At 44.1% G+C, this 17,273-nt stretch overlaps 1 protein-coding gene across 2 annotated transcripts in view; it reads right to left on the reverse strand.

The window, feature by feature from the left end:
* LOC129831335 (ephrin type-A receptor 7-like) overlaps positions 1-17,273 on the reverse strand; it is a 167,685-nt gene that overhangs the window by 127,748 nt on the left and 22,664 nt on the right. For both annotated transcript variants that reach the window (XM_055894657.1, XM_055894658.1), the window contains exon 2: positions 286-350. In XM_055894657.1, coding sequence (XP_055750632.1) covers positions 286-350 — 65 coding nt within the window. The remainder of the gene's footprint in view (positions 1-285; positions 351-17,273) is intronic.

Raw genomic sequence — 17,273 nt, forward strand, 5'->3', positions numbered from 1 at the left:
AGAGGGGCAGAGAGGTGGGGGCCAGCTGTCCACTAACAGTCCATTTGGAACTGTGCCCACTGAGGGGAGGGGGTGGGGGGGGCTGTTCTCAGTTAGAAGCAAGCTGGACTACTCCATGACACAAAGGGTGTAGATGTACACTGACACGCACACACACACACACACACACACACCTATGCACATATGCATGGGCACATACATTCAAACATGCACACACACACTCTCACAGAAATACACACGTAAAAAAATGCATATTCAAAGTACACAACGGACTGGTACACTCACTCCATTGGAGGGGTACGACGTCCAACCGAGCTCTGCCTGAGTTTCTTTAGAGTTCAGCAGGACCACTGAAAGAGAAAAGGGGGGGAAAGAGACAGAGAAAAGGGGGGAAAGAAAGGAGGGAGAACAGCATTAGGTCAGTCAAGTCCGAATCCAACGCCACTCGTCATCTCATGTCGTCTCATTACATTGGGCGTTTCAGTCAGTAAGCAGACACTCTTATCCAAAGTGACTTACAGAGGCGTTCCTATTAGCAACCGCATATCACAGTCGTAGGAAGCCGGCAAGGTGAAAAATCTGCCCACGTGCCCTTGACCAAGGCACTTAATCCTGTTTTGCTCCAGGGGCGCCGTACTACTATGGCTGACCCTGTTAAACAACACGTCATCTGTGACAATATGTATGTGACAAGAAAACATGTATTTTCTACATGTTTCCTCAATAAAGTAGTTCAGCGTCGTCACTAGTCTCGATTACGCGCATTACATCACCGGTGCATATTATCGAGCGCTTACAAAAACCCAGACTTCGTACGAATCCAGAGGATGCCCAGTGCCCACCATCTCTCCATGAAATAAGGAAGAGGGCAATAGCCAGTGTAGTTGCGATAGACTCTTGGACATAACTTTAAAACACAGATGAGAACGAGGCAATGGCACTCTTGAATAGCTGCACTTAAAGTAATAACAGCCCACATACATTTTGGGGATTTGGCTAATCCCAAAAGTTCCATCGCGGCATAATACTTCCAAAGTGATACAAATATATTTTCATAAGTGCATTGATAGCATCTGTTCAGGAATTAAGCTTGTAGGACAACATGTTTTTCATCCGGTCACTTTAAACTACAGCAGCTATTAGAAAACAAGCCGGCGCATTAAGAACACAAAAGGGTATCCGGGGTCTAGACTCCTTTCAGCACCATGGACAGCAAAACAGCTAGAGCCGTGGTTCAGCACACTAGACAGCAACACAGCCACTGCTGCAGCTTCAGGACCTTGGACAGCACATTGTCAGCCATGACAACCTACATACAGAACTGCTTTTCAGGACCTTGGACAGCCCTCCAGTACCCATCCAACATTTAGGCAGCCTGACTACAGCAACTTCAGTTTATTTCTGATTCTACAGAACCTTGCACAGTGCATCTATAATATTAATACCGGACGACACATAGCAACCATAGCAAGTCTTCACTGATTCTTCAGACTCTTGGACAGCAGCGCTTCCATAAAAACCCACTGATATTTAGCAGCCTTTGACGGAGGTGCTTGCATAATGTGCCCCGTCAGCACCTTGGACAGTGCTCAGAATATTTTCCTGGACCCCACATCCTTGGAGAGAACTCTTTTCCAAACTGGCATTGTTCTCCCCTTCACACCCTGGGCCTGACTCTGTTTATCACTGATAACGCACAGCATTTTAGAGCGGTATTAGAGAAGAGAGTAAGGGAGAGAGCGAGAGAAAGGGGGAGAGAGAGAGAGAAAGGGGGAGAGAGAGAGAGAAAGGGGGAGAGAGAGGGAGAGAGAAAAAAAGGGGGGAGAGAGAGAGAGAGAGAGAGAGAGAGAGAGAGAAAAAAAGGGTGAGAGAGAGAGAGAAAGGGGGAGAGAGAGAGAGGCCGGGGAGAGAGAGAGAGAAAGAGAGAGAGAAAGTGAAAGAGAGAGAGAGAAAGGGGGAGGGAGCGAGAGAGAAAGAGTAAAGGGATCAGAATGACAGTTGCCAGAGTGTGAGAGAGAGCGACAATAATAAAGGCAACGGGATCTGAAAGCCCAGTCAGCAGTGCGTATGGAAAGTCAGTGTTCTGATCACACAACGACTAATCAGAATAATCACACCCTAGTTAGACGTGCTAATGGGCACACAGAGACAGAGAGACAGAGAGAGAGAGAGAGACAGAGACAGAGACAGAGACAGAGACAGAGAGAGAGAGAGAGAGAGAGAGAGAGAGAGAGAGAGACAGAGAGAAAGGGAAAGAGAAAGAGAGAAAGAGAAAGAGAAAGAGAGAGAGAGAGAGACTAATGAAATGGCCGTGACCAATATCAACAGCTAAACACAGATTTCCAGGGGATCATTTAAAAAATAATTGTCTATAATTTAGTTTATGACAATGTGGATATCAGTGTCAAGCCATGAATCTTAATTTTGTGGTTTTGATTCAGTTTCAATGGGGCTGGCTAGTGTCCTTCAAAGAGGATATGATGAAAGTCAACGCAGAGTTATGACACAATGTCAGATGTACAAAGTCATTTGATCAGAAGATTTATGACAGGTAGTATAAAACAATCTTTTGAAAGGGGGGGAAAAATACTGCTAATCTCGCTTTGACGGCAATTTGACTAAGCAGCAAAGCAAGGAACATACAGCTGTTAGCCTAACTTTTTATTCTACGCTGTTCATTTCCGAAAGAGGGCACTGGCGTCTATGACGTCAACGGGAGTCCTTTGTTGAAGTCCTATTTGTCTCAGGTGCAAAGCGAAAGGGAATTGTCCTTTCCTCCAGCAGCAGCAGTGACGAGCCAGGCAGCCCTGGCATTCACCAGAAGGGCATTTAGTACTAAACACACAAATGAACTGGAGAGAGTCCTTGTTCCGTCTAACAAGTAAGTGCCTCTCCTTCGTCATCCTGAAAAGGCACTTGTGCATCGTTTACTCATTTGCGATTCAATTGAGTTACTCGGCCTTGCTGACACTGAATTCATATCCCTGCATTGCTAACAAGTAAAGACAAAAGGGATGGAATGAGGGAAGAGAGACAGCTGTATGGAAGGATTATACTAACAGAATAAACTAACACTGTTCAATGAATACAGCGAAGGCACATATTCTCCCACAATGGTTCCTAGAGCACGGTGGGGGCAGGAATTGTTGGCAGGGCAGTAGGTGTGTAAAAGGGTGAAAGATAAAAGGTTCCTTTGTGTTGCCATTTACTTAGCGATAGTGTGTTTGTGCATGTGTGTGTGTGTGTGTCTGTTGCTCGCCTTTCAAATACATTTCACTACAGTGGTGAGAGCCACAGACTGAAGAGTGTACGACAGCGTGTTTATCTGAAAGGAGTGGGAAGAGCAGCCACGAAGCAGACAGCAAGCTGGTGCCACTGCTAATCTCCTTACACACACACACACACACACACACACACACACACACACACACACACACACACACACACACACACACACACACACACACACACACACACACACACACACACACCATTCCTTTCCTGAGTCCCAGTGAAAGGGAGAATTATGAAATGAGCCCCATAAAGTCCAATAGAGAGGATTATCCACATGTTGTTCCAGTGTCCTCCCTGCAACCCCTGAGCAATGTATCAGTCTGCATCCACACCAGCAGGCCCGAGGCTCAGCCAGAGAGGAGACTGGGATAGGCAGGCCAATGACCCAGGGGAAGAGCTTTTGTCCACACATTATCCCTCTAATAGGACAACATTAAGAAGTAGAGGGAGGGAGTGAGAGAGATATACACACACACACACTGAACAAAAATATAAACGCAACATGTAAAGTGTTGGTCCCATGTTTCATGAGCCAAAATAAAAGATTCCAGAAATGTTCCATAAGCTTATTTCTCTCACATGTTGTGCATACATTTGTTTAACATCCCGGTTAGTGAGCATTTCTCCTTTGCCAAGATAATCCAGCCACCTGACAGGTGTGGCATTTCAAGAAGCTGATTAAACAGCATGAACATTACACAGATGCACCTTGTGCTGGGGACAATAAAAGGCCACTTAAAAAAAATTAAGTACAGTTTCTCACACAACACAATGCCACAGGTGTCTCAAGTATTTAGAGCATTTAGCAGTACGTCCAACCGGCCTCACAACACGTGTAACCACGCCAGCCCAGGACCTCCACATCCGGCTTCTTCACCTGCGGGATCGTCTGAGATCAGCCAACTGGACAGCTGATGAAACTGTGGGTTTGCACAACCAAAGAACTTTTGCGCATCTGCGTGCTCGTCATCCTCACCAGGATCTTGACCTGACTGCAGTTCGGTGTTGTAACTGACTTCAGTGGGTAAATGCTCACCTTTGATGGTCACTGGCACGCTGAAGAAGTGTGCTCTTCAAGGATGAATCCCGCATCGCATGGGCGAGTGGTTTGCTGATGTCAATGTTGTGAACAGAGTGCCCCATGGTGGCAGTGGGGTTAAGGTATGGTTCAGCATAAGCTACGGACAACGAACACAATTACATTTTATCGATGGCAATTTGAAAGCACAGAGATATACAGTGATGAGATCCTGAGGCCCATTGTCGTGTCATTCATCTGCCACCATCACTTCATGTTTCAGCATGATAATGCATGGCCCCATGTCGCAAGGACATGTACATAATTCCTGGAAGCTGAAAATGTCCCAGTTCTTCTGCGGCATGCATACTCACCAGACATGTCAGCCATTGAGCATGTTTGGGATGCTCTGGATCAACGTTTAACAGTGTGTTCCAGTTCCCGCCAATATCCAGCAATTACGCACAGCCATTGAAGAAGAGTGGGACAACATTCCGCAGGCCACAATCAACAGCCTGATCAACTCTATGTGAAGGAGATGTGTCGCGCTGCATGAGGTAAATGCTGGTCACAACAGATACGGACTGGTTTTCTGATCCACGCCCCTATCTTCTTTAAAGGTATCTGTGATCAACAGATGTACATCTATATTCAGTCATGTGAAATCCATAGATTAAGGCCTGATGAATTCACTTCAATTGACTGATTTCCTTATATGAACTGTAACTCAGTATTTTTGTTCAGTGTTCAAACTCTGGCTTACAAAATGCAGTTCAACATGAACGGCTACACGAGCGCAGACAAAAACGGATGAGTGTAAAACACACAAAATAATTCCACTCCCCGAGTCCCAGTGAAAGGTAAAAAAATGTCAACCATGTAAATACAAAAAGTGTAAAAAATGACAGAGATATTTTTTGAAAAGATAATGGACCTATATATTTTCTAAGTTACAATGTGTTATTTTTTAGGCGACCTGACCAAATTCATAGAAATGTGAGGTCTATATCTGTCGTGGTAGAGCTGTTCTATGCGCACTATTTCTATGCTTACCGTGCCTTAAGTTTAGTTTTTGCTACTTTTACTTTCGGTTTTGTACACCAGATTCAAAAAGCTGAAAAAACAATATTTCTGTTTATGAAAAATATGTTTCACAGCGGTTTAGATGGTACAATGATGCTCTACACCAGTGGTCACTAACCTTTTCTGATTTAAGATCACTTTCTGAGTCAAAATACAAGCTGAGATCTACCACTCTGATAAAACAATATATGCAACATTAACCAATTAAAAACAGTTCTGTAGCTATGAGGTTTATGCAGTAGGCCTAGACTATAGACCCAATACATTATCACTGTATATTAGCTATGCTTGAATTGCTCTGCCAATGTTGTTTAGAATTTTTTTTGTCCACTTAAAATAACATCAAATTCATCAGAAATACAGTGTAGACATTGTTAATGTTGTAAATGACTATTGTAGCTGGAAACGGCAGATTTTTTTTATGGAATATCTACATAGGCGTACAGAGGCCCATTATCAGCAACCATCACTCCTGTGTTCCAATGGCATGTTGTGTTAGCTAATCCAAGTTTATCATTTTAAAAGGCTAATTTATCATTAGAAAACCCTTTTGCAATTTTGTTAGCACAGCTGAAAACTGTTGTTCTGATTAAAGAAGCAATAAAACTGTCCTTCTTTAGACTAGATGAGTATCTGAAGCATCAGCATTTGTGGGTTTGATTACAGGCTCAAAATGTCCAGTAACAATGAACTTTCTTCTGAAACTCATCAGTCTATTCTTGTTCTGAGAAATGAAGGCTATTCCATGTGAGAAACTGAAGATCTCGTACAACGCTGTGTACTACTCCCTTCACAGAACAGCACAAACTGCCTCTAACCGAAATAGAAAGAGGAGTAGGAGGACCCGGTGCAGAACTGAGCAAGAGGACTAGTACATTAGATTGTCTAGTTTGAGAAACAGACACCTCACAAGTCCTCAACTGGCAGCTTCATTAAATAGTACGCACAAAACACCAGTCTCAATGTCAACAGTGAAGATGCGACTCCGGGATGCTGGCCTTCTAGGCAGAGTTGCAAAGAAAAATACATATCTCAGACTGGCCAATAAAAATAAAAGATTAAGATGGGCAAAAGAACACAGACACTGGACAGAGGAAATTTGAAAAAAAAAGTTATGGACAGACGAATCTAAGTTTGAGATGTTCGGATCACAAAGAGGAACATTCCTGAGACGCAGAAAAAATGAAAAGATGCTGGAGGAGTGCTTGACGCCATCTGTCAAGCATGGTGCAGGCAATGTGATGGTCTGGATGTGCTTTGGGGGTGGTAAAGTGGGAGATTTGTACATGGTAAAAGGGATGTTGACGAAGGAAGGCTATCACTCCATTTTGCAACGCCGTGCCATACCCTGTGGACGGCACTTAACTGGAGCCAATATCCTCCTACAACAGGACAATGACCCAAAGCACAGCTCCAAACTATGCAATAACTATTTAGCGAAGAAGCAGTCAGCTTGGGGCGAAATCTCTTCCGATTACCTCAACAAATGGACAACTAGAATGCCAAAGGTCTCCAAGGCAGTAGTTGCTGCAAATGGAGGATTCTTTGATGAAAGCAAAGTTAGGACACAATTATTATTTCAATTAAAAATAATTATTTATAACCTTGTCAACGTCTTGACTATATCTCCTGTTCAGTTTGCAACTAATTTCATGTATGTTTTCATGGAAAACAAGGACATTTCTAAGTGACCCCAAACTTTTAAACGGTAGTGTATACAGTACCAGTCAAAAGTTTGGACACTCCTACTCATTCCAGGGTTTTTCTTTTCTTTATTTTTACTATTTTCTACATTGTAGAATAGTAGTGAAGACATCAAAACTATGAAATAACACATGTGGAATCATGTAGTAATCAAAAAAGTGTTAAACAAATCCAGATATATCTGAGATTTGAGATTCCTCAAAGTAGCCACCCTTTGCCTTGATGACAGCTTTGCACATTCCTGGCATTCTCTCAACCAGCTTCATGAGGTAGTCACCTGGAATGCATTTCAATTAGCCTCCACTGGATCAAGTCCCAAAATCGGGACAGTTGTTGCTCAATATGCGATAATGTGACTAGAATGACGTTGTGAACAACAGCCAACTTTCCGGGACATAGACATGTCTTATAGGGGCAGAAAGCTTATATTATTGTTAATCTAACTGCAGTGTCCAATTTACAGTATCTATTACAGCGGAAAAAAGACCATGCTATTGTTTGAGGATAGTGCACAACAACAAAACACTTATCCCGGCAACTAGTTCGATACATTCACCTCTGAAGGTAAATAATGTACTTCCATTCAGTAATCTTGCTCTGATTTGTCCTCCTGAGGGTCCCAATGTAGCGTAGTTTTGTTTGATCAAATCTATTTTATATCCTAACACGATCCATCTTGTATACAGCGTTTCTCATGAACTTGCAACAGAACAATCGATGTAATATAAACTGCTAAACCTTGTTTCACCCAGTCAAGTTCGGTTTCTGTGCTTTTCCTTAGACACTTTAGAAGGCAACCAAACTTTGCTTCATCATTCTGCATGACGTATTGGCTACACAAACACCTCTTTTAGCCCACGAAGGACAGACATTATTACGCACCAATGAGACGGGCGGTGTTCACTCGATTGACTGTATCTTGGTCCAATGACCACCTATCGTTTTGAAACATAGCTAGCTAGATAGCCAATGAGCTGGGCTTTACGTGGGTGTGTGATGGTCCTTTGTGTGAGTAAAAGCCATCGTGCTAAGCCCGCATGCAACGAGATTCGTTCTCTGTTAAAAATCGAGAGGATGAAGAGGAGTTTGTATTACGCACAGCTCGATGAGTTCTACAACGTTTTCTGCAAAATTTAAGAAGTACAACATGGCTACTAAGAGTATGAAAGCTAAATCGAACTTCAAGCATTTGGATGAGAATAATGCAGAAATTGACAATGAGAGTGACACGAGGAGTCCTGTGGTAACGTGACCTTTTTTATTTTAGATCAGGAAGTCAAATACGTTTTTGCTTCTTGTGCTAATCCAGGTGTTCACATGGTTGCATATTGTTTAAGATAAGTCTTTGATTTCTATATGTGTATATTATATATAGACCTTAGGCATACAATATATTATATAGTCTATGCGTCTTATTGCCTATAGATCCACATATTTCATTATAGTTCCCTCTCCCTTCTAAAATAAAGGTTTAATAAAATAAGTAATAGTAAACTGGGGCTCAAACTTTTGTAATTTTTAAAATCCTCAATAGTGGTAGACCTGTGGGAGCCAACTTCCAAAACGCCACATTTAAGTCCTTCATCCCCCACTCATTCAAATGTAGGGTTCTACAGTTTGACCCCACTGCGGAAATTGAAAAGTAGGGTCCGATCCTTAAGAGGTTTTAGCAGGTGTGCCTTGTTAATAGTTCATTTGTGGAGTTTCTTTCCTTCTTAATGCGTTTGAGCCAATCAGTTGTGTTGTGACAAGGTAGGAGTTGTATACAGCCCTATTTGGTAAAAGACCATCTTCTAAGTCCACATTATAGCAAGAAAACCTCAAAAAAGCAAAGAGAAACAACAGTCCATCATTACTTTAAGGCATGAAGGTCAGTCAATCTGGAACATTTCAAGAACTTTGAAAGTTTCTTCAAGTGCAGTCGCAAAACCCTTCAAGTGCTATGATGAAACTGGTTCTCATGAGGACCGCCACAGGAAAGGAAGACCCAGAGATACCTCTGCTATAAGTTCATTAGAGTTAACTGCACCTCAGATTGCAGCCCAAATAAATGCTTCACAGAATTCAAGTAAGAGACACATCTCAACATCGACTGTTTAGAGGAGACTGCATGAATCAGGCCTTCATAGTCCAATTGCTGCAAAGAAACCACATTTAAAGGCCACCAATAAGAAGAGACTTGCTTGGGCCAAGAAAAAACAGCAATGGACATCAGACCGGTGTTAATCTGTCCTTTGGTCTGATGAGTCCAAATTTGAGATTTGTGGTTCCAACCGCCATGTCTTCGTGAGACACACGAACGGATGATCTCCGCATGTGTGGTTCCCACCATGAAGCATGGAGGGGGTGTGATGGTGCTTTGCTGGTGAAACTGTCTGTGATTTATTTAGAATTCAAGGCACAATTAACCAGCATGGCTACCACAGCATTCTGCAGTGATACGCCATCCGATCTGGTTTGGTCTTAGTGGGACTATCATTTGTTTCTCAACATGACAATGCCCCAACACACCTCCAGGTTGTACATAGACTTGGAATCACTGGCCACTTTAAAAATGGAACACTAGTCACTTTAATAATGTTTAAATACCGCTTTACTCATGTCATACTTATATACTGTATTCTATTCTACTATATTTCAGTCAATGCCACTCCGACATTGCTCAATCAAATATTTATATATTTCTTAATTCCATTCTTTTAGATGTGTGTATTGTTGTGAATTGTTAGATATTACTGCACTGTCGGAGCTAGGAACACAAGCATTTCACACAATGACATCTGCTATATATGTGTGTATGTGACCAATACAATTTGAAGGGCCTATGTAGGTATTCCATTAAAAATCAGCCGTTTCCAGCTACAATAGTCATTTACAACATTAACAATGTCTACACTGTATTTCTGATCAATTTGATGTTATTTTAATGGACAAAAAAACATTTCTAAGTGACCTCAAACTTTTGAACAATAGTATATATATATATATCAGTCTGAGGGGAGGGAAGGAGGAGCGGTGAGGCTGCCTCTCACCCGAGCAAAACTCAAGTCACACTACATTATTTCTGCCTCACGCACCAATACATGTTGTTACTCCTGTGACCAGAGAAGTGAAATATTCCTTGATATTTAAAAAAGACACAAGCCGCTAGTAATAACAACGCAATCTTATTGGAACACTTTGCTATGCTTATTTACATTTACATTTACATTTAAGTCATTTAGCAGACGCTCTTATCCAGAGCGACTTACAAATTGGAAAGTTCATACATATTCATCCTTATTCATTGCAGCTGCAGTGCTGGTGGCTTCTAAAAGGTATTGAACAAAGTGTTGACAGTTTAACAATTTAAACACAAAAACAGCAGCCCTTTGCTGTATTAGTTGAGTCTCTAGTTATGGTTTTAAAAGTGTTGTAATCTCACCGGATGAATTTTGCTGTGCGATCGAGGCTTCTTTTTACAGTGCGGCTCGACGAAACTGGGCAGACACGATGATCTGAGCCATCTGATTGGCCAGTGGTAGAATTATAGGTGCCCTTGATTTGCTCTCTGTCCTGTCGGGTAGCCAGAGTTCTACCTTCAGACACATGAAAAGGTTCAAGATGGAAACACTTTGCCTTCCCGGCGCTAGGGCTGCTGAATTAAGTGCACCTACAATCAACGGTACGAAACGCACCAAAAAAATAGGAACGCAAGGCTTTATCGTTGGATTTTTTTTACAGAAATGTTTGGTGATCGACTATGAACGCCTTGGTGATTGACCAGTCGGTTGGTGACCACTGCTCTACACTATACGTGCTTGGTTGTTACAAACTGAAATTAGGCGAAGTATTAGAACGTTAGCAACCAGGAAATGGCGGAGCGATGTCTGCATAATGCATCTTTAAATAACAATGTTTGAGAACTAACAAGCAACAAAATAAAAGCTACACAAAACAATCAAGTTTGCAGTATTGAGTGTGTTATTATGTTTGAGCAAAAGAACACCGCATTAGCCATGGCAAAATGAATATATATTGTATTTTTTGTTTAAAAAAATACACCATGAAACTTTCATCTCCAATAATGGGGTCTAAAGGAGCGCCGCCTTTTCTCTGATGCTTCTTACACACACAAACACACCTCAGTGTGTTAGCACTTGCGCTCATTTTAGAGTTATGTGGCGAGGAGGCTTTGTCATGGCAACACACTTGGCTTCTGTCCAGTTGCTGCTATGTTAATTGTGTCCCATCTCTTTTCCCGACATTCATTCCCTTACTCACCGAGTCTCGGACCATCTCTCCATCCCTCGCCCTTGGTCTCGCTCACCCCTTTGTCTCTGGACTGTTTCCCACATGACGGTATATGACAGGTGGCTGGTAGCAGCCTTGAATGTGAATGACCACCTGTTCAGAGGCATCGTCTGTGGCTGTTCTCTCCCCAGCAGAGAGAGAATAGAGAGTATCACAGCCTCACCTGACCAGCCAGCTCTGAATGCAGCCCTGAGCCTGTATTCAACGTGTCTCTGAGTAGGAGAGCTGATCTAGGATCAGCCACCCCCCCCCCCCCCCCCATATAATAATATTAATTATGATGAACTGATCCTGAATCAGCACGCCAACTCTGCTCTAATGATGTCAGCTGAGGACTGAGGGAAAGTGCAGCAAATGCCTCAGCGAAATAGTCTCTTTTCCCCTTTTTGAAAGACAGATCCTTTTTTTCTTTTTTCATTTGGGAGGAGAATTCTTAAAGGGGAGTAATTGTGTGTCTGGAGGTGATGCAGTCAGAGGAGCGTTGAGGAGAGGGGTGCCAGGTTTCATTCCTGGGAGAACCTATAGGAAACGCTGAGGCAGCCTGCCAGGTTCATTATAAACCAGAGCTGTGCCAGCCTGTGTCAGGGTGCCCGGGACTAATGTGGCCCGGAGACTACGAGGAGTCCAGTATGGTCCTATCCAAACAAACAGAGTTTAAACTGGCGAAGAGGCGCACAATTCCACAAAGTCAGCTGAGGCTAAGTCAGTACGGGAGAGATCCAGACAGCGATGTCTCCCGGTGTAGTGTGGCGGTAATGGCCTCGCTTCAGAGCGAGGACAGGAAGGACAGGGAGCCCCAGAGGGGAGTAAAAACCTCTGGCTTCAGCTACGGCTCTGTCTAGGCCCTCTGAGGCACTGGATGTGCTTACATAACCAAGAGAAAGGGAGAGAGAGAGAGAACGAGAGGTTGAAAGCGAGAGAAAGAGCGAGAGAGAGCAGGACTTTGAGTACTGCTGGGGTAATGGCTAGACATGGGAGAAATAAAGTGCAAAGGCAAAGGTTGACCTATAAAATAATGCATATTTGATGCATGGCGTGCGTATGAAGAGATGCATTCTGACACGTCTGCAGTGCAGTGGGCACAGACACATACAACCACGTAAAGCCACGGAACAGTTGAGCACACACGTGGGTCGATGCATGGAAGCACCCATATGCAAACAGTTAATAATTGCTACCCTTATATTAGCTTTAATAAAAGGGGAGTATTTGCCTATCCAACCCCCTACTGTGTAAAGGGATAATGAGAGAATAGATGACGGTAAGGTTGAATCCCCTCCCCCCTCACACAATTAGGCTCATTTGTCGCAGTGCCAGCCGGGAGACGTAACCTTTTTGTCCTGGGTGTCCCGTTTCAAATGTCAGCAACAAAGCAGTTGCGTTGCGGTGGCGCGTTTTGGGGGCAGCTTTTTCTGTGTGAGAGGACCTGATAACCCTTTCAGATGACTGCTGCATTATGGAGGCTGTATCGCTGTTGTGGTGCCTTCCATTTCCTACAGGCCCAGTCAAGCAGAATGATGCATTATTTAACCGGACAGAGAGGTCCTATTGGAGGAGGAGCGGTAGCGTCAGAGCGAGAGTGCAAGAGTCAGTTTGTCTTTTAGGTTCGGGTGTGACACTCGCACTCTCTCTCAATCACTTTCACCCCCCCCCCCCCCCCTCTCGTTCTCATGCTCACCTTTGTAGCCTCGCTCACCTTCTCTGCATCTCTCCTTCGCCCCCTCACTTTTTCTCCTTTCCCTCTACCCCACTCCCTCGTCGTCCCCCCCCGGTCTTGCTACCCCCACCCTCTAACTTTCTCCACTCTCTTATGAATAAGGAGCAGTGAGAGATCAGTGGTTACATAAGTGAACCCAGCTCCAAGGCTTGTGCTGACTAGTTCAATTAGAGAATCTACTTTAGATTAATCTAGACTGTCTCCACCTCCTTCACCCCACACTATTTCTCCCTCTTCCTCAGTCTCCCACTCTTCCTCTGCTCACTGACAGCTGACTGAATAGTACCTGCTCGAGTCAAGGTTGACACGGGGTTGAAACACACGCACATGACAGGGAAGACGGTGAATTCAAATAAAAAGCTTTGTACAACTTCCCTGCTTATTCGGAGCAGCAGCGATTCTGTATCCGAGGCGTCATTGGGATAATGCGCACGCACGCACGCACGCGCGCGCGCACGCACGCACGCACGCACGCACGCACGCACGCACGCACACACACACACACACACACACACACACACACACACACACACACACACACACACACACACCTCAGAGCAGCCGACAGGGTCAGTACAAGCTGAATGTTGCTTCTAAGATGCAGGTTGGTCTGCTCTGCTCAAGAGGGAACGAAGGCACCAGCCAATACAGAGCTTCCCATTTACAACCCATAAAGGGAGGATGAGGAGAAGGCGAGAAGAGGGGGGAGAATGAATGAACAAAATGACACACAGAGGGGTTAAAGGTAAACAATGTCCTCAAATGGATCGGGACAAGCCGGCCGGTCCCTGGACAGAAAGACCAGTCCTGAGGGGTGGGGGTTGTGTCGACGGCATTATCAGACGCATTGATCTTCATTCCACTGATGAACGATGGCAAGGGGGACGAACGCTGATAGGAAGTGCGGAGAGGGAGTCATCAATCAATACGCGGCACCGCGACCTGGCCGGTCGATAGGGCTGACAGCCAATCAATCAATAGGAAATATAACTAGCACTGGTGGAGGAAGGCGTCTGGGCGAGTCGATAGGCTAGAAATACCATCTGTCTGCGCTACAACAAGTCTGTGTAAATGTAGTGAAGGGCAATGATGAGAACGGGACTAAATGCCACACACACACACACACGCACACACACACACACACACACACACACCCCCCCGATGCTCAGGTCCAGAGATGGAAAAAAATCTGATGAGCTCAGCAGTGTAATGGGTAGATGCCGAGGGTGTGTGTGTGTGTGTGTGTGTGTGTATACGTGTTCGACTATATGCGCGTTCACACTGTGTGAGTGCGTACATGCGTCGTTTCAGAATCCCTCAACACTCTGGGTGCTGCTGGCCAGATGGACGTACTGACCCCTCACCCCTCAGTCACAGGAGTCTAAGCTCCACTGAGCAGCCATGCAGGTGGACTGACTCAATGAGACCGGAGTGAGCCTCGTCAGCACAAATGATGCGGGAGAAGAGACTAGAGACCCTCCAGGACAGGACTGTGTGCACTCCACAAGAACCACATGGAAAAGGGGAAGGCTGGGAGAGCACAACAAGGGCTCCAAAGACCAAAAACAATCACCACAACACACAAACCAACCGTAGATGCCTACCACTCAAACAACTGCCTGGAAACACACACACACACACACCAAGGAGTGTCCTCGGGCAACCATCGTTAATTGTCGAGGCGGAAAAGAAATCATTTGCGTGACTCAATTTCAGTTTGGGTAACGGGCAATTTCAATTTCAGTAATGGAATCAAAGTGGTTGTCTAACGACAGATAAAGCACCAACTGACATCTCTTTGCCTCCCTCCGCACAAACACACACTTATGCACCCTCCTCCACAAACACGCGCACACGCACACGCACACGCACACACACACACACACACACACACACACACACACACACACACACACACACACACACACACACACACACACACACACACACACAATCCCCAGGGAGACACTGACATTTTGCTTTGCATTTGCACCAATGACTGTCAACACCTAAACATCCTTGTCATGACGATGGTCTCATTTCACCAATTTTCTATTTGCTAATCTGGGGCCAGATAATGGAATGGTATTAATCCAGTAATATTTCTTAAAATAGTATATTTATCCTACTTATAGAAACGGGGTCGTAAAATGTATGCATGCATTACTAATCCTTACAAAGTGTCTGCTAAATTGCATATAATTATTATATATTAAAGGTACTTTTGTATACTTTTTAGCTAGGGATGCGCGATATAGTGCTAAACCTATCGGAATCGGCCGATATTAGCTAAAAATGCCAATGTATAGTTTAACGGCAATGTGCAAAACCGATGTCAGAGGTAACGTGCGTACCTATATAGTATTGACGCCACGTAAAATGTTACGCTACACGTGCAACACAGTATTCCTAACCTAGCCCGCAATGTCTGCTGTGTGGTTCGAGCAGTCAACAAGTGGAGCAGTCATTTGAAAGAGGAAGAACATTTCAGCGAGACAACTCAAAGGGGAAGTCCATTAAAGCCAAGATAATGGAATTCATTACCCTTGACAATCAACCGTTCTCTGTCGTGGGTGATGTTGGAGTTCGCCGACTGGTCGAGCACTGGTGCACTTTTTTGTTTGTTTTTTGTACTATTTTTCAGATGTTGCCCTACCGGAGTAACAAAGTAAGTGTCACTGCTATTAGCTTCACGACTGACATTTGGACCAGCGATATCAGCCCCATGAGCATGCCGAGTCTGACAGCACAGTGGGTCGTCGAGGATTTCGTACTGAGGAAAGTCGTATTGCATGCTCATGAATATGCTGGTTGTCATACCGCTGCTGCCGTTTCAATGGCATTTGAGAACATGTTTGAAAGTTGGAAACATGAACAGACTAGCTAGCTCCATTCGAACAACTGACTAAAGAAATAAGCTCATCAACTGAGTCTGCAGCTGACGTGATACCCTCTGTCAAGGCATTGAAACGCCTGCTCAACAAAACCGACAGGGATGTAAACAAACGTACACAAAATTTGAGATAAGCTTTATGTGCATATGGAACATTTCTGGGATCTTTTTTTTCAGCTCATAAAACATGGGACCAACACTTTACAAAAACAAACAATTTTTTTTTGTTGTTCAGTGTAGCATTCGTATTCTAATTCCTAATTCTAACGCCAGTGGAGTGCGCATGCTCATTCTGACTTTGCCAATGCTAAGCTAACCAGTTAGCTAGCAGCTAGTGTGCGACGTTAGTGCCTAATTTCTATGGAGTGAAGATGGCCCCATTTCCCGACGAGGTGGATGCTTTTACTGGCCCACATTGGCAAATGAAACAGTTGCCCTTGACAACAGTTTGCTCCAGGAACAAAACTGCCCACACAGGCTGTGAACAAGCGATTTGGTGGCTCTCTCTCTTTACTGTGTCGCCACCGTGCTCGATGCTAGGTACAAGGACCGTTATTTCGATGCAGACAAGAAACAGGGTTTATGTGAAATGTTCCAGACACAGCTGGACAAGATGGAAATGGACACAGTGACAGTGTGCACAGAGGAAGAGAGGCCACGGACAGACAGAGCTGAAACTTCACTGCTTGACATGTATGATGAAATCCTGGTGGAGACTGAAACAACTGAACAAATGAACAACGAAACAGCACAGCAAATAAGTGAAAGAAATAGGTTTTGATTATGTTTGGGTTCATATGTAAATGCCAAACAAAATATATTTTGGTCAGTGTGGTGTGTGTGACCTTTATTTAACTAAGAAAGTCAGTCAAGAACAAATTCTTATTTACAATGACGGCCTACCCCGGCCAAACCCGGACGACGCTGGGCCAATTGTGTGCTGCCCTATGGCACTCCCAATCACGGTCGAATGTGATACAGCCTCGATTCGGGACTGTGGTGACACCTCTTGCACTGAGATGCAGTTCCTTAGACCTCTGTGTCCATGTGTGTGTGTTAACTATTTAACTGTACTAGAATGCTTAAAAGGCCGCAAAAATTTGAAATATCGGCTATCGCTATCGTTTTCTTTTTGGCACGGAAAATATCGGATATCGGTATTGGCCAAAAATGTCATATCGGTGCATCACTATTTTTTAGCTAGTAGTTCTGAAAGTAGCGTTCACGATATAAAAGTGGTCCCGAAAACTGTGTACTACGTCCACATACGA

This window comes from Salvelinus fontinalis, chromosome 32 (genome assembly GCF_029448725.1).
Source record: "Salvelinus fontinalis isolate EN_2023a chromosome 32, ASM2944872v1, whole genome shotgun sequence".
Taxonomy (NCBI): Eukaryota; Metazoa; Chordata; class Actinopteri; order Salmoniformes; family Salmonidae; genus Salvelinus; species Salvelinus fontinalis.